Here is a 24,584-nt window from a genome sequence, read left to right as displayed (position 1 = left end):
CTCATGGGCCCAACCCTAAGGTTTATTTCAACCTAAACATACAAAAATGGGCCCAACCCTGGGGTTTATTTCAACCCAATCATACAAACATGCAAGAGTCATAAAGACAACTAGCATCATACATACAAAATTTAGTGAGTTGACATTGTTGCCTTCGACCCACAAGCACAGTGATAAGACTCAACTGAACTACTCAATAGAAGCCCATATCTATCTCAACATCAAAAAAATCCACCCCAAACTTCCTAAAACCAAATTAAGATCAATCCTTAGTCAAATACTTGATTCTACCAAAGTTTGACCGAAAGTCAAATTGGCCAACAAGTCAATGGTCAAAGTCAAAGTCAAATTACCAATCAACGGTCCTCCATGTCGTGGCCTTCCTTGGCCACGTCGTGTGCACAAAATTTCAAAATAACCGCTAATCCCCCAGTTGCAATGTCGTGGTAGCCTAAGGCCACGTCATGGGGACTGGTTTGGACAACTCAACGAGCTTAATCCATTTTCTTCTGATTTTAAGAGCTCCAAAGCTCAAATTTGATCCTTTCTAAGGTCTTAATGTATAAATTTTGTAACTTTATCCATTAGGAAGGCCCAAACAACTAAGATCTAGATTTTAAGTCTCAAAAGGACCCAAAATACATCTTTCTCAACTTAGTCCATTAAGTCCAAGTCTCCAAATTCTAGAGTTGAATCAACAAAATATCTACAGGGATAAAGTTTCCAACTTTATCCATAATAATGCCCCAATCATTCAATATCTAAACTTTAATACACCAAAATGGCCTAAAGGACCAAGATAACACACGTGGCTAAAAAGTAAGGTAGAAGATCATAACTTTCCTAGTCTATGGGGTCCAAGGAACATTCCAAACTAATCAAAATATGTCGGAGTCCACTCAACTCCAATATTACTCTTAAAAAGGACCAAAAGTGCAAGAACCCCCAAATGACAAGATCTAATGAACTAGATAGCAATATTGGAAGCTTATACTCACAATGGTCCATAAATGTAGTGCGTTTGATGGAACCAAACATGAAGCACCATTCCTTGCAACTAAAATAACCTTCTTAATCTTCTTATTTCATCAAAATAACATGAAAAACATCCAAAAGAGGAGAGAGGAGAGAGTAGAAGCTCAAATCTTGAAGGTGGAGGATAGGGTTTCTCCCATGAGGTTCTAGAGATGATGGAAGCTAATAAAATGCCCGAAAATGAGAAACATTAAGCTTAAATACGTTGAAAACCCTAAAAAAATCATGGGCATGGGACTGACTAATACCCACGATGTGGGCTCTGATCCCTGCATCGTGGCCACGACTTTCACCTAAAACCACCTCAATTTCAAATAGCCATACCTTCTTCGTTTCAACTCTATTTTCGGCGATCTTTATATCCACGAAAAAGGTGTTGAGGAGCCCTACACTTCTATCTAGTTAATTTGGGATTAACACATGTCGATCTAAAAACCATAATCCATGCAATAATCCTATCACATAACTTTTCCCATTTTACGCCTTAGCTCCAAAACACAAATCAAGGGATTAGAATGCACAACCAATAGCATGAACCTTCAATAGGGTCTAAACCCTATTCCCTTGAAGCCTAAAGCCTTCACTTGATCCATTTATTGTCCGTAATCCAGAAATATGAAACCTCTCAAAACAGGATGTTACCTCAAAACAATTATAATTTGTTTAAAATAGCAAGATGAAATAAATTAACATCATTACACATTTCAAGGAACATCATTACACATTTCAACGATACCATACGTTTTGTGACCTTCAAAATAGCATCACTATCTTCTACAAGTGTTCTCTATGATCTTCAATTTTAGCACATCTGAAAGTAAACTTATGCAATAGAACACCTAGTGAAAATAATCGAGGTTGATCACTCATTATGTGTAAGTATTGATGTCTATCATTACTCGTAACTCAAACCTTAACCAATATCTAATCAACATACAATAAACCCAAATTAAAAGTCAAAAGGGTGTAGCAACCCATAATCCAAATTCAAAGGGTTTAATAACCTGTTTTCCAAATTCAAAGGTCTAGTAACCTATAATTCAATGTTAAAAGTTTTATTAAACCTTAATCTAAAGTCAAAAGGTTTAAGAACCTATAATCTAAAGTCAAAGGGTTTAACAACTCTTAATCTAAAGTCAAATAGTTTAGTAGTACATAATCCAAAGTCAAGGGGTTGAATAACCAGTAATCCAAAGTTAAAGGGTTTTATAACCTAATAATCAACTAAAAACCAACAAAAGGAATAGGATACCTTTAGTTAGTTAGATGAGATCATTAAGCCTTAAAATCGTAAACAACCAAATTGGGATAATTTAAAAAAAAATAATAATATTAATGCAATGTGTATCTAGCCTAATACCGATCCCAGTCTCAAAAGTTCCAAACATGAAACAATGGTTAATAGGTAGCATGGAAGCATTGCATAACTAGGGTGGAATCTCTCTACAATATAGAAGAACTCCTCAATATATACATTTTACTTTCCTAACAAAACAAAACTATATGACTCGTGAATCATCATATATGTACCACACAAATGGTATCGAGCCGCGTTCATGGATAGGGATAATTATCTACAAATTTAATCACTCAAACTTCTCAAAACATTCATAGATATCATGAATGACACCAATAGTTCCCCATCCCAAACTAATTCACAAGTAGGATGCTAAATAGTTTTCAAATAAAAAAATGTTCAAATAAGTAAACAAATTTTCAATATCATATTGAAGAACAAAAAAATCAAACCAAAAAACATATATTGAGACATGTACTCTTAATAAACTCACCTTGGAATTCTTATAACGCCTAATGCTTCTTCTCTTCTAGAATAGTTCAAGAACTTTAGTATTAGTGGCAATATATGTGCCAAAACACCCTTAAATAGTTCATTAAGAAACTTACTAAGTTCTTAATTTAGAAAGAAAAATTTCATTTATTTAGTTCTTCTTTAAGTTCATAGAAGAATGTAGGCCAAAACCGTACCTAATTTGGAGTATGATGAAAAAGCTATAAGATTTTCAATTTAGACACAATACGGATTCAGAGAGTTATTCTCCATATAGAAAACTTGGTTACTGTTCTGTGGTGGTCACACGGTTATGTTTTTCTTCACTTGAAAAGCATGAGCCACGTCTTTGTGCCGAAGAAATTACTTTTCATATATTTTTCTTATTACGACATTGTGCTTTACCTTAAACAAGACAAAATTATCTTCATACTTCAGATGACATGCTATCTCAAATGTACAACTTCTTTAGTTTATATTTCTCCTCATATAGAATACATATTGGATCGTACTTCAAGCTTGGATGAGCTTCACATGTTGGTCATTTTTATGCACTATCAATCTCCCTGACTGATACACAAAAACATGTTCCTTCAAGATTGTTGGAACCTGAAAGTGAACCTCTACCAATCTCTATCCTTCTTGGAGTTCGAAAGTCAATTAGAGTTTTCAAATGAAAGATGTTTCGGAAGCATTTTTGTGTCCGGAATTGAAGTTATGTTGCGGATGAGAAGATCAGTTGAAGGCATTCTGGAATGAACAATGTGTTCGGAATGTTAGTTTATCCGAATCAGTGTTTTATCTATGTGCATTTATTGTATGTCTTTTAGCTTGATTTTACATTTCATAGGACTTAGTCTTATTGTCAACTAAGATAGATCAGAGTGTCAGAAACACCTCTTTTGTCTGGTCCTATGTATGTTAAGTGGTTTGTATGATGTAATATGTTCTCCTTCTAAAGGAGCCTTCAATACCAAATCAAGTGATGGATCATTCAAGCATATCTAGCAATATTTTAGTTTACTTCACTTATTCTCTCAAACATTATTCTTGTTCTTCATTTATTGTATTTACCTCGATCATTATCTTCACTCTTAATTAATATCTTGAATACTTTGATGATTGCATTAACTCAGACTTGACTGCAAGCAGACATTGATCTTAAGCATTGACTAAAGGTTTGAGTTCTCAAACCTTGTCCCTGAGCATCAGATCGTTTGTTCTCACAATTGGTATCAGAGCTTGAGTGTTGTTCTTTGAATCCATAAGATCATATCATAGTTGGTTTGAAATTACCTTGGTATTTCAACCATTTTTGTGTTCAGGATAAAAGTTCTTCTATATACCACTTTGGCTTGAAGATATCTTAACTTCAATGGCTGCTTCTAATCTTCAACATATGTATTCAATGAAAATAGAAAATAGTGTGGTTTGTCCTACTCGTGCCTTACTGCTAGTTGTTAAAGAATATGATCATTGGAAAGTCAGAATGGAAAGATTTTTAATTACTGGCTAAAGAGAATGGTGAAGCTATCTAGAGATCTGTCAAATAAGGTCCTCATGTTCCAGTTAGAACAACAGTTAGAGATGTTGTTGCTCAACTCGTGGGTCAAGATGAACAACGCTCAACACCTCTCACTGCTGATGTTATTAAGAAGCTACATGCTGATCAAATGGCATTCTCTGAAATCGTGCTTGGTGTTCCACCATCTCTCTTTGAACACATCAAGCTGTGTAAAACTACTAAAGAAATTTGGGATACTCTTCAAGACTTGATCGAAGGTTCTGAAAATATGAAAGACAAGCGTCTGACATCCGTTGTAAATGAGTTTGACACCTTTACAACAACTCTAGGTGAACCTGTTGCCTCAGCCTCCAATCGATACCCAATTGTTGTCAACAATATGATTGCTCCTGGGATTGTCCGAACTCCTTTAGAGTACAATCTCAATGTAACGACCCAATTTTCACGTCCAAAAATTTCATTTTAATTAATTAATTTAATTAAGCATTCGTAGGAAAATATTGTCGAATCATAACATCTCATAAAACATTGTATAATGTCTAAAAAACCAAACTGTAAAATGGTGATAATGTCAGAGTACAATACCAAGGAATCTCATAGTACGGAATCTGAAGTGTGTGTATGATATGCAGCTACCGCGTCGGCTCCTTCCCATTCGCTGAAGAGGTACCTGACACAAAACTGAAAAATGTAAGCATGAAGCTTAGTGAGTTCCCCCATCGTACCACATACCATACAATCACATAGCATACATATACTGTCAGGCATATCTGGGTGCCCGTCCTACCCCTTCGGTCCTCTCGACCGGATACTGCCTAGAATACCTAGGTGTTGGCCTCCCCTTCGGTCCTCTTGACCGGATACTGCCTAGCATATCTGGGTTCTGGCCTCCCCTTCGGTCCTCTCGACTGGATATTGTGGACTATTTCACCCCATTACTACTACAACATAACACATATAACATAATCTATCTAGCATGGCTGGGTATGACTACCCCCTCGGCCCTATCGACCGATAATCTGGGGACTATCTCCCCTACTGTCACTAGCACATAGCATCATATCATACTAGCACATAATCATATCAGGTAGTAGCAAACCTAGATGAATATCACGGAGACAATCATCTAATCATACAACTCCTACTGATGGGCCGGTATTGTGGCTGTAGACCCACCGCTACTGGAAGGTAACTCACCTCGCACGAGTAGTTGCTGATAATCTATGCGGGGAAACCTCTGTATGCTGCTGCTCCGGAAATCCTCCGACTATAATCCCCACAAAACACTCAGTCAGAATCTGATATCTACTGTTAGGTTAAAATGACTATTTTACCCCTAACCAGGTCCAAGTCAAAGTCAACTTCCAGTTGACCCGACTCCCCGAGTTAGGCTGTCAACTCATCGAGTCCCTAACCCTTTACCCGTCCTTATCCATGACTCTACTCGTCGAGTTTAGCAATGACTCGACGAGTTTCCCTTCTATGTGAACATCAAATGAACCTTCATCCGACTCACCGAGTTGTATGAACAACTCGTCGAGTTCACCTTCATCTGATAAACAAATCCTGTCCTTGACTCGCCGAGTTGTATGAACAAGTCGTCAAGTTCATCTTCAACTATTAGGAGATTGCCTTGGACTCACCAAGTCTGTTTTATCACTCATCGATTCCTATGAACTCCAGGTCTCCCAAAACGTCTAAACAGCTATGGGACTCCCTTTTCTAACAACTAACCATCACAAAAGGGTTTAAGATGGTTGAAAGCGCATAGACTCGTCGAGTCCCAAGAATGACTCGTTGAGCCCAACCTTGACCATTTCTATAAATTCGATCTAAATGGGATTTAACACACCAAAACCATAGATCTGGCCTCCGAATGTCCATTGTATACGTAAAGTTCCAAACTTGATGCACATGCATGGGGTTTTTATCTCAAAAGTCCATATAAGGTGCTCTACAATGTGCATGAGGCTCTCATGGCCATAGTGTTGGCACCCTTATGCCATGAGACCCCTCCAATGACTTAGATCTAGAAGTAGAACCCCATGAATCACTTTACAAATCCGAAAATGGCTTAAGAAGCCCTAAATGCACCATGAATCTAAGCCCTAAAGATGAACAACCAAAAAGGAAGACCAAAACAAGGGGCATTTACCTTGCTTGAGCTGAAGATGAAGTAAGATCTCTGATTCTATAAGCCCCAACTCGAATTTCCCAGCTTCTTCCTTCCTTCCAAGCTTCACAAACCAACCATGAGCACCAAAATGGCCTTAACACACACATAAACGGCTAGGGTTTCGATATCTAGCTCTAAGGGAGTGCTAGGGACAAGGGAGGCTGAGTTAAGGTGTTTATATAAGTGCAAACCATCAGATTTAGGGTTTTACTCGTACAACGCCAACTCGCCGAGTCCGTCTCCTGACTCATCGAGTAGATCACTTAAGAAGTCTGCGGATCTCGACTCTACTCGACGAGTGGGTCCTCCGACTCGTCAAGTCCTAGAGAAAAACATAAAAAGATTGAATTAAATGTGTACCAGGAATCGAGTGCTACAATCAAGTTTATAAATAGCCTTGTTAAATGATGGGGAAACGTGAAGCCTTGTCTTCAAAGCAATAGATCTCTAAAGAAGTTGAAGCTTTATCAACTATTTGATGGACTGCAAGGTCATGAATCAAAAGTTGCTCAGACATTAAGAGAACTCTTAGAAGGTTCTCTTGCTCTTTGTCAGTTCCTTTGAACCATCTATTACAAACCCTTCCATCTCGGAATCTCTAAAATCCGCTATTCCAGCTATTCAACCCTCCCTACCGATTCTATCTAGTCAAAGCTACCTCATTGATAGTACCTTTGAATCTGAAGACATGGACTCTGAACTTCGTTTTTAGCAGGAGTTTGCACTATTCTCCATGAAATACAAACGACCATTCAACCCATCTCATAAACCTTATCACAGTCTCTTTCATGTTCCTCATCAAAACAATCCTCAACCTTACTCTGCTCGCAACGACAAACCACTCCGGAGAACTCTCCAGCCTACAAGCCAAACATCTCTAAACCCAACTCCACTTCGGAACCTCAGCAAATTCCGAAATCAGACAAACCAAAAATTGTGTGTCTTAAGTGTGGACATGCAAACCACTTTGCAAAAGGTTGTCTGGCTGACATTCCACAAAAATCAAAAATCAAGGATTTTGCTTACTATGCTCGAAAAGTAAAAGTGATGGCTGAAAGTGAAAAAGCATTTGTCATAACCGTGTCTAGAGATGTGGAAGGATATTGGTCATCCGGAGATGATGATGATATGGCTACTAGAAGAAATATGTGTTTGATGGCTAGACAAACCGTTGAGTGTGACGAAGGATATTGGTCCTCATGGTTAGAAAATGAAAATGAAGAAAATGTTGTTGAATCAAACTAGTGCTACATGGCCACCAACGATCCACCAGGTTGAAGCTGTTGAATTAGTGTCTAAGTCCATAACTATTTTGGTATGTACTTGACCCGATGGTGCATGGTCCTTTTGGGATGCCTTCACCAAAGCAACTTGATAGGATCAATTATGGAGAGAGAGGATTAATTATGATTTATTAATATATTATGAGAATAATATATTAAAGGAGAAATCATATTGTTTAATTAATATTAGTCAATAATTAATTAAGAATTAATTTTGTGACTAAAAGACATTAATTAAACTTAAGGGACTAGAACTTTCAATTGTATGATAGTTAAATATTGGGCTAATGGACTCCATATTAGAGCGGTGGACAAATTCTATGGGGAAACCCATTAGAAATCGTCCTAGGCCTCTAAGGAGGGAGTCCATGGGTTGCTTAGGGCTTAAGTAGTCAAATTAGGGTTTCTTTGTTAGATAACCCTAATAGCCTCACTATTTAAGGATCCCTAGAGCACCAAAAACGTGGCTAAGAGTTTCCTTAGGGTTTCCACACGTTTTTGGGTGCCTCCTCTCTTATCATTCTTCATCCTCTTGCTCTTGGTGTTTGTAAGCCATTAGAGGAGTGACACTTGTGACTCTAAGCTTTCTAAAGCCATTACAAGGAGGGTTTGAGTTGTGATTGCAACATAACAACTAGAGGTATGTAATCTAATCTTCTTGGTGAATTTCAAAAATAGTATGACTCATTAAGGTTTTATTATGTGTTCATAATGTTGTGTATCTAATAGTGAAAACATAGATCCAATTCTAGGGTTGCATGCAGACATAGGATTCTTTGCATAAAACCTAACAGTGGTATCAGAGTCTTTGGTTAACTTGTTTTCAATTAGTATTATACAATTATATCAACTTGACATATTAGTGTTTATTGCCAATAAACCCTAGGAGGCTAGAATTTTCGAGATTAGGGTTTCCACCCTAATTTGCGAAAATTTGAAAAAAAATTTCAAATCCTTTCCTTAAGCCCCAAGATTTCGAAATCTAGAGTTTGCAAAACCCCATGATTTTCGAAATTAGCCTCCTCACCAAGATAAGATCCTAAATTTTAGGGATTTAGATTATCCCATATCTTGTAATTATCCTTTAATAGTTAAATATGGTAATTAAAGATTTTGGGATATCTCATCCCTTATTTTCGAAATCTATGCAGAAGTTTAAGGGATTAGGATATCTTAAATGTATAAATGGTAATTATCCTCATGATTTAGATAATCCCTTATGATTTAATAATTAAAATTAATATTCTAATTCAAGATAATTATTAAATCAAGAGTTTTAATATTTAAAATTTTAATTCAAATGTCTTAAATTAGAAAATTTTAAGTGAGACTAAAACCTAATTGTTTTGAAAAGTTTCAAAACTTGCCCTCAAGTTTTGGAATTTAAATTGTTGATTAAAAGTTAATTTTGAAAGTCTAAATTCCAAAACCCTAATTTTGAAAAGTTCAAATTAAACCCTTATGGTTTTATTAAATTAATTAAGTGTATAATTAAAAGAGAGTTAATAAATCCATAATTATTTTGGTTAATTAAAAGTATAATTTAAACCACCTAGTATTTTAAAAGTGTAAAATACACCCTTATACTATGTATAACATTAAAAGTTTAATATTATATATGTATAACTAAAATGCTAGTCTTACCGTTAGTAGGCCTCATTCACGAAGCCGATCTATAAGGGGGGGTATAAGGTTATGGCCTATAAAATGGTCGTTTAATGGGTATCCACTCTTACCCACCGCTTCCTTGATTGGTGGAGGGTCGTTAGCCGAACGGGTAGGATAGGGCAATCCTCTCTTCATTAATAAGTATAATGAATCTATGTAAAGTAACTAAACACTTTTGCAAATTCCCAATCCTAGTTACTTTAGGCAGAAGTGAAATTGATGCAATTCCATGAAATTACACATTGTGCCCTTGCGAAGACGTTAGTGGTGCTTGTGTGGTTAACCAGCACACTAAATGGTTCTAAGCAAAGGTAGCAAAGGGTGACTCAATGTTTGTCACAGTTCGGTGGAGCGTGTGTGGTTAACCGACACATCGAATAGGTGACTGTAACATGTGGGGGCACCATGTAAGTTTGCATGGTTATTCACACCCGCTTTGTGATCCTCGGTATCCCAGTCACAAACTAGAGGGGCATATCAAGATTTAAACATGCCATTGAAAAGTTCAATGAATCTCAAAGGATCTAGGAGTTTTCATAGATTTAAAACTTAAATTTCCTTTTCGTTTTTCATGGTGGAAATTGGTAAATCGTCATTTACCTACCTTCAAATATTCTGCAACTAGATTACGGCATCCCTTTTCTAGGTTGTAGCGTATTGTGTTGGGTCCTAGCCTTAATATCTCATTTGGATGATTTATTAAGGACTCAATCAATCAACTAACTTGAATTTAGTTTCTCCCGTTTTGTAGATGTCAAAGTACGACAACTATGGTATTCCCAAATCCTATGGAACAAGCTTTCCACATGAAGATGATATTCCACGATTCGATCGAGGAACAAGAGATCATGCTTCACTTCCTCCACCTCCAATTATTCTCCCTAACCCACAAGTTCGAAGGCTTGAAAAGTTCAAGCTAACTCAATCCCTTTTGGCAAGTAAACATGGGAAACCTGTGTGTGTACACGTCTTAGAGATGAAGTCACACATTGATAGGTTAAGAATGTTGGGATCCGTTGTCTGTGAGGAGCTGGCTGTTGACTGGGTTCTTCAGTCGCTTCCTAACTCATATAGTGAGTTCGTAAGAAAGTACTATATGATGAACCACAACGTGACCCTTATAGATCTCACCTACATGCTTATTGTTGCTGAATCAGGAATGATTTGCCGCACTGGAAAAGCAAAGTTGATTGGTGAATCTACCTTCTAGACTTCCATGGATATAGGCAATGGAAACAAAAGGCATGCCATGATCGAAAGGTTTGATCATAAGAGAAAGGCAAAGTCTGAAGTAGTTCCATGTGCTATTCCAAAAGAGTCAATTTGCTTTTATTGCCAAGAGAAGGGGCATTGGAGACGAAGCTGCCCTATTTACCTAAGAGATCTAAGAGATGGGAGAGTCAAAACGTATGGCTCTGCTTTAGGTAAATTCCATTAACAAACTCTTTTAAGTTCCTATTCTAGATTCTTTATACACAATGTGATAAGATTGCAATTGATGTTTTGTAGGATCGAAGAAAAGAGAGGAAACTTAAGGGAAGAAGTGAGCAGAATCTAATCGTGAAGAAATGGATTTCGATCGCATTACTTGAAGATTAGATTCTTGAGCTACTACTTAAAGTTAGAATAAGAGTGCTAAGAAATATGTATTAACATAGTTTTTCAATGTATTGCATTGTAAGGACAAATTTTTCCGCAATAAAAAACATTTTGATTTTATATTATTTATTTATCCTTGCGATGGCATGTATGCAAAATTGATGTTTTGAATGTTTCTATTATTAGCAATAATGGATTTGATTCTTAATTATGTGGAAATGTCGATAATTTACCAAATAGGGAGAGTTTCTCATTACCCAAATTTCAATTGGACAGAAACTTGGAATCATGAAACTTGGTTGCATGATGAATGAGAAAGTTCATATTTGGAAATTAGACTAATTCGTTGACAAAGTGTCAAGTGAAGGACTAGGAGATCGAGTACACAAAGTTGTGTGTTGATCAAGTCCGCTACAAGAGTGACAAAGATATTCTTCATGATTTACTAAAGGTTTAGTAAATATGATTATACTTATAAGATTAAGTGTGATTCTGAATTGATTGAAAGAGTTTAAATCAATGGTAGAACGAATAAGAAGAATCAAGTAGGCAGAAAGATAAAAGTTTCTCTATTCTAAGAACAAGGGAGAGTACCTTTTATTATGTTTTATGATAGGTCTTAATGATTAAGAACCATATCACAATTGATCCTCAGTCTTAGTACAATTGTATGTCTGAGAAGAGGAATCAAGAATGGAAGAAATGGTTAAATCAAAAAGGTCAATCATACTTCGTTCCAAAACAAGTCTTAGAGTTAAGATTGTGACATTGAGTGACAAGTCTTAAGATGGTTTATAACATTCATCAAATGTGGAAAGTTAGGATGTCTTGGATAAGACAAAGACCAACTAGGACCAATTTTATGAAGTGTTTAGTCTTGATAAAAGCTACACTAACTCTTGAATATTTGTTTGTCGAGAAATGTTTATTGACAAGAGAATCTTATATGTCAAGGAGTCAGTGGGAGTCTTAATGGTCTTGAAATGTTTCAAGAACAAATCAAGAATAAACCTTATCGATCATCAGTAGCACACGACTTGAGGTTTATAACCTATCGTGTTGACGTTATTTTGTTTCTGTGCCATTCCAATTGAGTTAATTATGCATGTGAGTTCTATGAGTTCTCATTTGAACGCATAAAAGGCAAGGACCTTGGTCAATGAAAAGTACATTGATAGGAAAGGGTGAGCTGCTTAACTACTTGGAAGACATGGTGGGCACTCGGCAAGAAATCAAGATTAAGAGTTCAGTCCATATGAGTTTGGATTTGTCGCAAACTTTGGTTTTGACAAATTCGCATGGATAGGAACACATACACCATTAAAATCTAAGTGTCATAAGATTCCCTCCTTCATGAAAATGACTGTGAGGAAATGCTCTCAGTAAGAGAGATTTTAAGAAGATAGTGATTGTGAAAATTGCATTCTTAAATTCGATTATGGTTACGGTATCCCTTTCCATGATTCGAATTGCGAGATTTGGCAATTAGTCTAAAATGTTTAGACACACATATGAGCTATCTAAGGAAAAGGTGTATAAGCTTAGATAAAGGATTATCAAAGCATTAGGTATTAGAAATATGAACTTAAGAAATTCAATAGGTATTGTTTTTCTGTAAGTTAAGCTGTTTTCTGAATACATGTCAAAGCTAGTGGGAGCATAAGAGTTATGCTTATATGATAATAATCATCATGATAGTGGGAGCATAAAAGTTGTGCGTGTATGATTATTATGGAAAGTATTTCAAGTTAGCAATATTAATTATAGAAAACAAGAGTTATACTTTGCAAAGTCGCAAGGGTTGAAAAGTTGTTTTGCTATAATTAAGGGAGAGAATATTATGCTTCATTTCAAATCTAAAGACTTAGGTTAATAAATTTAGTCAAGGATACATAGCGCGTTCTCAAATTTCGATTATGATTATGGCATCCCTCTTCATAGTTCGAATTGGGAGAACGTGACACATTAAATATTATGGTAGAAGATTGATAAAGTATTGTATCTTTAAGTAAGACATTATGCATCGTGTCCCATACGCTTCGGGTATAGGATCGATTGCAAGTGCTATAATATGTTACCATTCAAAAATTTTCTAAATGTCTAGCGAATTTAGAGGGAAAAGGACAAGAATCGGTTTTGACTAAGATAATTAAACAACTATCAAAGGACGATCCAAAGCTCGCTAAGGATTGGTCGCTTGTGAGTAGTTGGAAGTATGGTATTGGATGGACCATATCGACATTATTATGAATAGATAAGATTCTATTAAGAATGAGTTGTCATATGGCAAATATGGAAATGTTTCCATATTGGGAGTTGGATATTGAGAATCTATATCAAGATTAGAAACTTTTATGCAAGAAAGGATGTTAAAAGGAATGTACTTTGAGTGAGAGACATCATATCTATAGAATTGTTTCTTATAGAGATTGGCCAAGTCTTGATGATTTTGAGCTATGACTTTACAAAAGAATCATTGCATAAAATGTTAGAATTTAGCATAAGTAACAAGAATTTGATATTCTTACACTTGTGATAAGGATTCGGAGTTGTGAAATGAGTATGATTGGAAATGTGTTCATTTGATCTATTTCACAAAGTAAGAACCATAGGTAAACATTGTGTGCATGCTAAGAGCATGGGACAAGTGTAGTAGTAATTCAAGAAAGAAGTTGATTACCCGAAACAACAAATAATGAGTAATCAGTATGGTGATTAAATACAATGTTTTATCTATACCCCGAGTTTGGGGCCGTATGGGATTAGTATTATTCTTGTGTTTCACTTTGCATGTTTTGACTTCCTGAATAATTAAATTGGTTCAGAACAATCAAATTATTCGAACGGACCATAGTCGTTCATATGTTGGAAGTAGGTATGAATGAAGACTGTCGTGAATTGGTGTGTGGATTGTCTAAAGTGTATTAGACATAAGCAAATGTTTGCTGCAACATTCATGAGTGTTTATGAATATGATTTGAGCATTGGATTAAACCCACGCTCACTTGGATCACTTCATGGATTTTATCACGAGTGATTGGTGAGACGATATAATCTTGTATTCTTGAAACCAATATGTGTGAGTTGTATCTTACGAGTCGGTTACACATTGATAATATGTAAACGCACCAGTAACTTGGTGTCATAAAACATATTGTTGTGTATGATTCGGTGAGTGAGTGCAAGCAAGCATTGAATCAAAGTTTATCCGTTCCTTTTATCCGAAGTGGGATGAAAGCGATATCTGTGGGCCCCTCGATGATTTAGTGATGACACCTAAGCGCTTGGCCAAGCCGGGACTAATTTGATGTGTTCAATTGTAGTCTGTTGTCAGTCGTCATAAATCGGAAATCGGGAAACAACACATAGACAGAGAGAATGATTTAAATCCATGTCTCAGTCTATACGATATCTAGAATGGAGGAATATATGATCTCTTATCTAAAGGACGCATATCTGATAAGATCAGAGTTGACAGCGGCTTTTGAAAGCTACGATTGCGGATCAGGATCTGAAGTCATATGCATAATAGTTATTAGACTTATCCAAGTGGGAGACTGTTGGATTAGTGTCTAACTCCATAACTATTTTGGTATGTACTTGACCCGATGGTGCATGGTCCTTTTGGATTGCCTTCACCAAAGCAACTTGATAGGATGAATTATGGAGAGAGAGGATTAATTATGATTTATTAATATATTATGAGAATAATATATTAAAGGAGAAATCATATTGTTTAATTAATATTAGTCAATAATTAATTAAGAATTAATTTTGTGACTAAAAGACATTAATTAAACTTAAGGGACTAGAACTTTCAATTGTATGATAGTTGAATATTGGGCTAATGGACTCCATATTAGAGGGGTGGACGAATTCTATGGGGAAACCCATTAGAAATCGTCCTAGGTCTCTAAGGAGGGAGTCCATGGGTTGCTTAGGGCTTAAGTAGTCAAATTACGGTTTCTTTGTTAGATAACCCTAATAGCCTCACTATTTAAGGATCCCTAGAGCGCCAAAAACGTGGCTAAGAGTTTCCTTAGGGTTTCCACACGTTTTTGGGTGCCTCCTCTCTTATCATTCTTCATCCTCTTGCTCTTGGTGTTTGTGAGCCATTAGAGGAGTGACACTTGTGACTCTAAGCTTTCTAAAGCCATTACATGGAGGGTTTGAGTTGTGATTGCAACATAACAACTAGAGGTATGTAATCTAATCTTCTTGGTGAATTTCAAAAATAGTATGACTCATTAGGGTTTTATTATGTGTTCATAATGTTGTGTATCTAATAGTGAAAACATAGATCCAATTCTAGGGTTGCATGCACACATAGGATTATTTGCATAAAACCTAACAGAAGCATCGTTTAGTAGGTAACATCTATGATTAATGATAATAATTTTGATATGACTCTTTGTGAATCTTATCTGACCCAGATCCAAACAGATATGAACACCATCTATAGAGCCTATGAGTCAGCCATAGAAGCCAGTGAGAAGAAGGACTATGAATTGAGTCGTCTTAGGTTACGTTTCGAGGATAAGAAATTAAAAATAGAGTCTTTAGAGCGAGAACTTGTAATGTAACAAGATTCATGTATCATTCTTAAAGACAAATGTGAAATCACTTATTCTGAAAGAAATGTTTTGATTTCGGATAACAAACGTCCTAATGCCAAAATTGATGCTTTGCATAATTATATTGACTTGCTCGAGGCAAATCAAAGGATGACACATAACTTTCATCATCCTTGGTCTAAAGCTCTTGGTCTCAGAAGTGAGTTTTCGAAACCAATAGTTAGTCCCTTGACGGAGTTACAAAACTTGACTTTTATGGGAGATGTTTTGAACCGTAAACATTCAGATACTCCTGTTTCTCCCTTATAACCACTTCCTGAGACTTTCGACGACTTTGCATCTTTGATTCCCGAGTTTAAGCCTATAGCTTTCAAATGTACTGATTTCGCGCTACTTCCGCCTCTGACCAACCTGGACCTGAATCGGACCACAAAATTCCACCATAGTGTTTCAAATTGTGTAGATCATGTTCCAAAACACAATCCTCCTAACAACTATGTTGTTGAGGAAATTCCTCTAGTGACAACTGAACCTGTTACTTCTGAGTTTGCATGGGCATCCTTAGATGATAATTTTGAAACTAAAAGTCACGTCTCCTCTAATTCCTGTGAATCAAACTCCTTGGTAACTTCCAAAACAACCTCGGTGCCCATCAAACCCAAGTTTGGAAATCCCTCAAATGGTCAGACCTCCAAGTCAACATCTGACCAAGAAAGAAACCCTCCTTAAACTAAAAATATGTCATTAGTCCTAAACAAGAAGCCAAAAATGCTCTCAAAAAGGATGTTAAGTCAAGACAAAATTCCAGATTCCTAGAGAACTCCAAAAAGAGTGTATCTCGGAATTGTCATTCTTCAACTCCCAGTCAAAACTCTTTCACACCCACTAAGATTCTCAAGAGGCCTTCCAATCCTCCCAGTCCTATAGAACCAAAGAGAATGGTCAGTCCCATCCCAAAAAGGTCAAGTGTAACCACCAAATTTATCCTGAACAACTGACCTCAGACTGTTTCACCTGTTTTCATTGCTAAAGCTGATGGTGCAATTTTTAAACCTCAATCTACAAACCAAAATGTGCCATCAATCAAACCTAAAAGTGTTAAGAAAACAACTTTTCCAAAATCTTCAAAACAAAACCTTGTTTGGAAAATCAAAACACACAAAGATGTGATAATTCCAAAAGATATAGTAGTTACCACTACTCCGGAAGTTCAAAGTCCGAAGAAAGTTTTTCCGAACTCTCATGTCATTGAGTATGACTACTGGATACATGAAAGGATCATGACCTTCTACTTGTTTCCTAAAGAATCTAGGAACAAAACTTCCAAACCACCTATTTCTCAAAAATCACAACCAAAGCCCAAGACACGTGCCTTTATCCCAAAACCTAACTTGGAGCCTAAAAACTCCACATCTCACTAATTTTTGCAGACACTTTGTGATTTGGAGCAAGAGACAATATGATATATTGATAGTGCTTGTTCCATGCACATGATGGGGCAGAAAGACTTTCAGCGAGATCTCAAACTTTCTCCAAATGTTGGTTACGTGACATATGGCAACAACTCCAACTCTCAAATTTGTGGTTATAGAATCATCACCAATGGAAACTTATCTATTTCAAATGTAGCCTACATAGCTGACCTGAAGCACAACCTGATAAGTGTAGCTCAACTTACTGAGTCAAATCGACGTGTTGAGTTTTGCAAAAACATAGCTATGTAAAAACCGAAGACAGAAAAGAATGCTTGATTAAGTTAAATCGCAACAAGAACATGTACCCGCTTGACATCAACATGATCATTGGAAAACCTCAACTATACCTTCTTTCCAAAGCTATTTCTGACGTCAGCTGATTATGGCCCCAAAGGCTTGTTCATCTAAACTTTCGCTACATGAATGTTCTTATTTCTGGTGAAATGGTGAGAGGACTATCGCTCCTCAAGTTTGAAAATGATCACTCGTGTACTGCATGTAAGTGTGGTAAGCAGTCGAAGAAGGGTCATCCTGTCATCATTGAAAAATCAATCTCAGAACCTTTGGAACTTCTTCACATTGACATAGGTGGACCCTCAACTATAGAGAGTCTTCATCACAAGAAATACATCCTTGTGATTGTTGATGACTTTATAAGGTTCAATTGGATCTTTTTCCTTAGGCTAAAATCTGAAACAACCTCTGAACTCATCAATTTCATCAAAGGAATAGAAGTCCTCATCAAGCTTGAGTTTAGAAGAATCCAAACTGATAATGGTTCGGAATTCACCAATGGAACCATTGAGAAATTCCTCACTGAGAAAGGAATTTATCACAACTTCTCTGCTCCTTACACTCCGCAACAGAATGGTGTTGTTGAAAGATGCAACAGAACACTTGTTGAAGCTGCTCGATCTATGCTCAATTTTGTAAATCTTCCACTCTATCTTTAGGCTGAAGTTGTCTCTATGGCATGTTTTACTTAGAATAGGAGCATCATCAATCGACGCCTTAACATGACACGGTATGAAGCCATGAATGGTCGAAAACCTAGCATCTCTTTTCTTCACGTCTTTGGATGTCGATGCTTCATAAAAACAATCGTGATCAGCTTACAAAGTTTCAAACCAAAGCTGTTGAACAATTTTTCTTGGTTATTCTACTAAATCAAAAGCATATCGAGTACTTAGTCGTCATACTCGAGTTATAGAAGAAAGCTCTGATGTGACCTTTTATGACAATTTCGTTCGAAATTCTGGCCCAACTCATGTTACAACTCACATCATGGAATCCGATGCTCTAGCGCTGGACTGTTTGAACCAACAAACAATATTTGAAGTTGACTTTGAAACCCTCTTCGGACCCTCAGAAACAACTCTTGATTCGGAATCTCAATCAAGACCAACAACATCCGAAGCTCCAATCTCCCAAAATCTCTCTGGACCTATTCCTAGTCTTCCTCCATTTAATTCTGAACCATTTCAACTTTCTCAGGTTGAGGGGGAGAATGGTCACTCTTCCCTCGAATCAAATGTGGATGCATTTCAAGATGCAGTTGCTGATTTCGATGATTCCAATCCTATCATCATCGATGATGATGCAAACTTCTTTAAATTCCCACCTGAAGATGATGTCAACCTATCCGGTTCAGAAGTTTAGGGGTAGCATCATCAAAACATTAAGACTATTCAGGGGGAGCAACACAACCCCATTGTTGATATTTGATCATATGTTGCACAAGAACTTCCAAGGTTACATGTTTGGACCAAGGATCATCCTACGAACCAAGTGACCGGAAAGCCAAACGTTGGTGTACAATCCCGCTCTGCCATAAGTATCCAAAATGAATGTCATTTCTCGGCATTTATGTCAATGGTTGAACCCAAATCCATTAAAGAAGCACTCGAACATGCTTATTGGATTATAGCCATGCAAGAAGAATTGGTAGAATTTGATAGAAATGAAGTTTGGACTCTCGTCCCTTCTCCTCAGAATCATCCCATTGTTGGTACTAGATGGGTGTTTTGAAATAAGTTAGATGATGCACGAGTTATCATTCGAAACAAAGCAAGATTGGTAGCTAAAGGATTCACACAGATTGAAGGGCTTGACTACGATGAGACCTTTTCTCCTGTTGCACGTCTTGAAGCTATTAGAATGTTTCTTGCTTATGTTGCTCATAAAGGCTTCAAGGTTTACTAAATGGATGTTAAAAGCGTTTTTCTAAATGGCGAACTTGATACTGAATTATATCTTCATCAGCCTCCTGGTTTTGTAAATCTATCATATCCTAATCACTGCTACAAACTCCGGAAAGTTGTATATGGCCTTAAGCAAGCTCCTTGCGCATGGTACGAGACCCTCACAGACTTCCTCAAGCGTTCAGGTTTTCAAAGAGGAATTCTAGATCCCACTATGTTCCGAATATCAAATGGAAAACATCTCATGTTGGTCCAAATTTATGTCAATGATATCATTTTTGGATCCACCGATTCCTCAATGGTTGCTGACTTTGCTAAGTTAATGGTTAGTAGGTTTCAAATTAGAATGAATCGGGAATTAAGCTTCTTTCTTGGTCTCCAAGTCAAACAGACCAACATAGGAATTTTCATTCACCAAGAGAAGTACATTTCGGAACTCCTCAAAAAGTACTCTATGGACACATGTGCCTCAGTTAAGGTATCAATGGGTTTCGGACACAAACTCTTTTCGAACCCCTCAGGTGTTGCAGTTGATGAAAAGAAGTATATATGAATGATTGGATCCTTACTCTATCTCACAGCAAGTTGTCCGGACATCATGTTTTCAACATGTTTGTGTTCCAGATTTCAAGTCAATTCAAATATGTCTCATCTCTTGTGTTTTGGGGTTAGGGTTTTTGGGTGTTGCACTCTAAAAACGGGAGGGGTAAGGAATCATCGGTTCAAGTCCATCTTTTACCAAGCTTGGATGTATTTTAATGAGATTGGTCCCTGCCTCTACAATTCCTTTACAATTTAAATCCAATAATTACTAAACAGCCTTTGCTTCACAAAATCTTTTACATTTCAAGTCCTAATATTACAATATAGACCCCAAATTCTAGAAATTATACCATTTAACTTCTTATGGTTAAAGCTAATAAATTATTACGGATTTAGGGCTAAAGTAAAATAAAATATAAAATACATCTCAAGGTTTTAGGGTTATTATTTATTTATTTACCTATTTATTATATTCATTTTATTTTATTTCATTTATTTTATTTTAAACAGAATTTTACACAATCTGGTGTCGGAAACTTAACATCAACTGTCGTCGGGCGTCTGAAAGTATCAGATCTGGCGGCAGTAGATATGTGGTTATGAAACTCGATCAAATAGGTATCGATTAGGACATCGGATTGTTGGATAGAGTAAATGGAGGATTTATCCGTATACTTAGGGTATGTTGTTTAGGGTCGACCAATTTAGTGGAATTTGGATATGTGGTTTAGGCTACCCATTTAGGATTTTATATTGCCACATAGGTTTTTATATTGGCAATGTTAAATAAAGGTAGGGAGTGGTAGTGAGAGAAATTTAATAGGTTTTGTTTTCAAAAAAACAACCCCAAACAAACCCAGTCAATCTTTTCCTTATCTTTCTTCTCGCTACTACATTTGCGATTCGTCACTGGTGAGTCCCATAGTGACTCGTAGGAGATGGTGTCAATATTGGTAGCGAGTGTTTGACTAGAGGGATGGCGACTGTAGCCTAATACTGCAAATTAACAAAAAGTAATGCTCTTAAGAGGTAATACTTTAAAAAAAAAACGCCTCATTTTATTGAAATTGGAATCCAAATTACTGAAATAGCCCTACGTTCTTCTTTGCTATTCATAAATCATCAAAGTTGTAGAAATGGTCCTTCAATTCTTTTAAGTTTTTTGTCATAGAAACGGTCCTTCAAGTCTTTTTTTTTTTACCAACCATCCAAACACTTATTTCATTTAAAATTTTGGTGTTTTATTAGCTATTATTATGCATATTTTTCCTTTTTATATATGAGATTTACTACCATGCATCGTTTTTTATATACAATAACTATTATTTGTAGGTTAGCAAACAAAAATAATGCTAACCGAGCTACTGATTAGAAATGTCATTATTTAGGGTTTTTTTTTTTTTTTTTTTTTTTTTTTTTTGACTTTTCACCAAAATATAATTTTATACCAAACACTCATATGTTTGTTTTTTTCCTCACACCAAAGTGCTGTGTTTTTAAATTCGTTGATTCTTCGGGTTTTTTTTTCCCTTCTTTGGAATTAGTTTTTTTTTGCACTAATCTAATGGTTTATTGGTTTTAATATTTAACCCACATCCTTTAAACATGTTTTTTTTTCATACTATATAGTGCTCATGTACTTGTCGACATAGCATCATTGTATTATTGTTTGCGATTACTAACTTTTCTTTATAGTATTCACTGATAAAAATCATTTTAATTTACTCTTTAAAATATGACATAAATTACGCCATAGATTTTTGCAGGGGCGGACCTAGGGGTGGTCCACGGTAGCACCAGCAACCCCTAACTTTTCCGGCCGCAGTGGAAAAAATTTCTAAAATTTTCAAATTTTTATTTTTTATACTACCGTGCAACCCCTACTGTAAAATCCTGCATCCGCCCCTGCATTTTTGTCTGTCGTAAATCATTAATATTTTACGATATACGACATAAAGTTTATGACAGACGTATATGTCTGTCATAAAAGTTTTGTATGTCGTAATTCATCTGTCAAGAAAAGCCTTTTTTCTAGTAGTGGGATGAGTTAATAAGTAGTTAACAAAACATAATTTGTTTTTTTCTAAATAAGGAATCCCGAGAACCCCTATAAAAGGATATTGTAAAGCTGTCACAGACTTCTTGGAAAAAAAATCTTGCTTTCTCTTCTTGCGACTATATTGTAAATGCTATTAGGTTAGATTGCTTTTCCATGCTTGCATCTTCTTGTACAGTTTATGTATTACTCAATGAAATCCATCCAAAGCCTTCAACTATCTCGTACTTTTGATTTATCGTAAAGTACATTCATAGCTGTGAGTTTTTAGCTATTTTGTCCACTTATAAGTTGCCATATTTTGGGAAAGTTACATGTTGTGTTAGTCTAGTTATCGTATATATCTTAATTATCTTATCTTTTGTAATACTTTTGTTCAATATGTATGAAACCGAGAGCAATAATGTTAAATAGTTATAGTTGTCACATGATATGCCTAAGGGTACGGTGAAAATTATATATTATTCCGATTTTGATCATCTCGTGCATTATGAAGCTCAAATAATGCAACTATGAGAACATTATAAAGCTCAAATAATGCCAACAATGTACTATAAAAGAATAGGTTTATGATTTGTGGACCAAGGTTGTTAATGAAAAAGTAAGAAATATTGAATGATATATAGCATGAACGTTAAGCCACTTAAGCATGCGTAAATTTCTCCAATATAACCAATTGTTTTACGACTTTTTTATAAAGTATCTACCGACACGATCTTTTTTAAGAAAACAAAAACGACGTGTTACGTTATTAAATTGATCTTATATACCCTTAATTGAGAATTTCGTTGTTGTTTACATTTTGGATAACCTAATCCATGAGTTGTTCATTTTGCTTTTAAAATAAGTTTAATTAATTTTTTTAAGAGTAAGTAAAATCAACTATCTAAGTTCAATAAATTTACTTAAACTGCTACGTTTTTTTTTATAAAAAAAAAAAAAAAAAAACTTGGATTTGGTTTAAAAATTGGTAAAAAACTAATTGTTGTTAGAACCCCACTTAGCCATGCATAATCGTTGACAAAGGTAAATAATAAATGAGGAACAGGAAAAATTATTTCCCAGATATTTTTTTTTCCTCCTCGGGTTGTTTTCATTGCAATTGACAATTGAACATCTAAAAAGGAAAAAAGAAATCAAAAAATTCCAAAAAAAGAAAAAAAGATAGAAAAGAACAAGATCTTTTCTTTTGGGTGTGAATTCCTCTAGCTTGATAAGCCATGCCATTTCTTCTAAACAAACTTCAAGAATTTGACATTGATGAACATCATCCCCATCTCTTTCCTTCAAACCATCTGTGCATTACCAAATGTACATTTTGTTAGAACAATTTACAAACATGATGCATGAACATGTTATAGAGTACAACACCACAATCCAATAAAGAAAAAGTGAACTTAACTGGTTTTGTTGCAGTTGAGTTCCAGAAACAGAGGGGTGGAAGAACCCAAAGTGTTCTTGATATGTAGATTTATCCTACAAAATAAAGAATTTATTGCTTTAATTATACTATTTGTAGCAAACTAAAGAATGTAGGTAGTTCAATTTTCTTAGAAAGTACCTCAAAGTAGGTTGTGGAGTAGCCCTGTGAGTAGTCTCTAATGTCGTTATCCTCCATTGAAGTTTCCTTGTTGGGCACTGTTAGATTGTTCTGAAGAAAAAAAAAAGTAAAGAAAATTATTTCCAGAAGATAATTTTATTAAAAACCCATTTTGTTAAAGATTCAGAGAAAGGAAAACTGATGAATGAAGTGGGAAGAACATTAATTACTTACATTTGAGAAGTTGAAGAAAGGAGAGCTAGCAGTATCATCAAGAAAAGAAGGAAAATCTTGAACCTTTCTATGTAACTTTGATCTCTTTTCAATCTTTTTTCTTTTCCCATTTGTAGGATGATCGATTAATGTAGGAAGAGTGGTGTAAACACAGTATCCACCATGGCTGTTGTTGTTGAAGCATTCTTCTTGTTCTTGAAAATGTGGTGGGCCAGAAGATGCATCTGAAACCATAGACATATCTTCTTCTTCTTCTTCATCTTCTTCCTCCTCTTTATGTATAAAGGAGCCTTTTTTACAGAGGAAATCATCGACAACATGGTTGTGGTTTTGAAGAGAATGTGAAGGGTACATCGACTGTTCCAAGTACAAAGTCCAACCAGACTCGCACCCACTACTGCATTCTGAGCCAAAAACTTCTTCCATCTTCGCACAACTTTCTTTCAATTATTCAAAATCCCAAACGGGGTTTTCTTATTTCAAGATTGTATTACAGAAACTAAGATGAATGAAAAAAAAAACAGGGGTGAGATAGATATGTGTACAACATGGGTATATATATATATATATATATATATATATATATATATATATATATATATATATATATATATATATATATATATATATATATATATTGACTCTGTTTCTTTATGTGCAGAGCATGGAGTGATGAATTGGGGGGTGGGGTGGGGGTGGGGGGAAGGGGAAGGAAAAGAGAAATCAGTGGCAAATCTTAGAGTAATTTTGTCGTGATGTAGAGCATTCGAGGGGGTGACTAAGCAAGTAAATCATAAAGTGCCAGTTGGGTTGGTCTATCTAGATGTTTATCAATGTCGCTTTGTGTCGCTCTATTTAAAATGTTTGATAAAATGTAAAAGTAATC

The 24,584-nt window shown here is 35.8% G+C and overlaps 1 protein-coding gene across 1 annotated transcript; it reads right to left on the bottom strand.

Moving 5' to 3' along the window:
- Window positions 1-22,955: 22,955 nt before the first annotated feature.
- LOC145064868 (protein SOB FIVE-LIKE 5) lies at window positions 22,956-24,249 on the bottom strand. Its single transcript, XM_079012236.1, has 4 exons — window positions 23,699-24,249; window positions 23,486-23,575; window positions 23,327-23,400; window positions 22,956-23,219 (listed from the first exon to the last, which is right to left on the bottom strand). Exons 1-4 carry the CDS (start codon window positions 24,122-24,124, stop codon window positions 23,192-23,194), a joined length of 618 nt encoding a protein of 205 aa, XP_078868362.1. The 5' UTR covers window positions 24,125-24,249; the 3' UTR covers window positions 22,956-23,191.
- Between the last annotated feature and the right edge of the window lie 335 nt (window positions 24,250-24,584).

This window comes from Lactuca serriola, chromosome 7 (assembly GCF_051521515.1).
Source record: "Lactuca serriola cultivar US96UC23 chromosome 7, Lser_US96UC23_V15, whole genome shotgun sequence".
NCBI lineage: Eukaryota > Viridiplantae > Streptophyta > Magnoliopsida > Asterales > Asteraceae > Lactuca > Lactuca serriola.
Note: the sequence above shows the minus strand (reverse complement) of the source record. Positions and strands in the feature narration are given on the sequence as shown.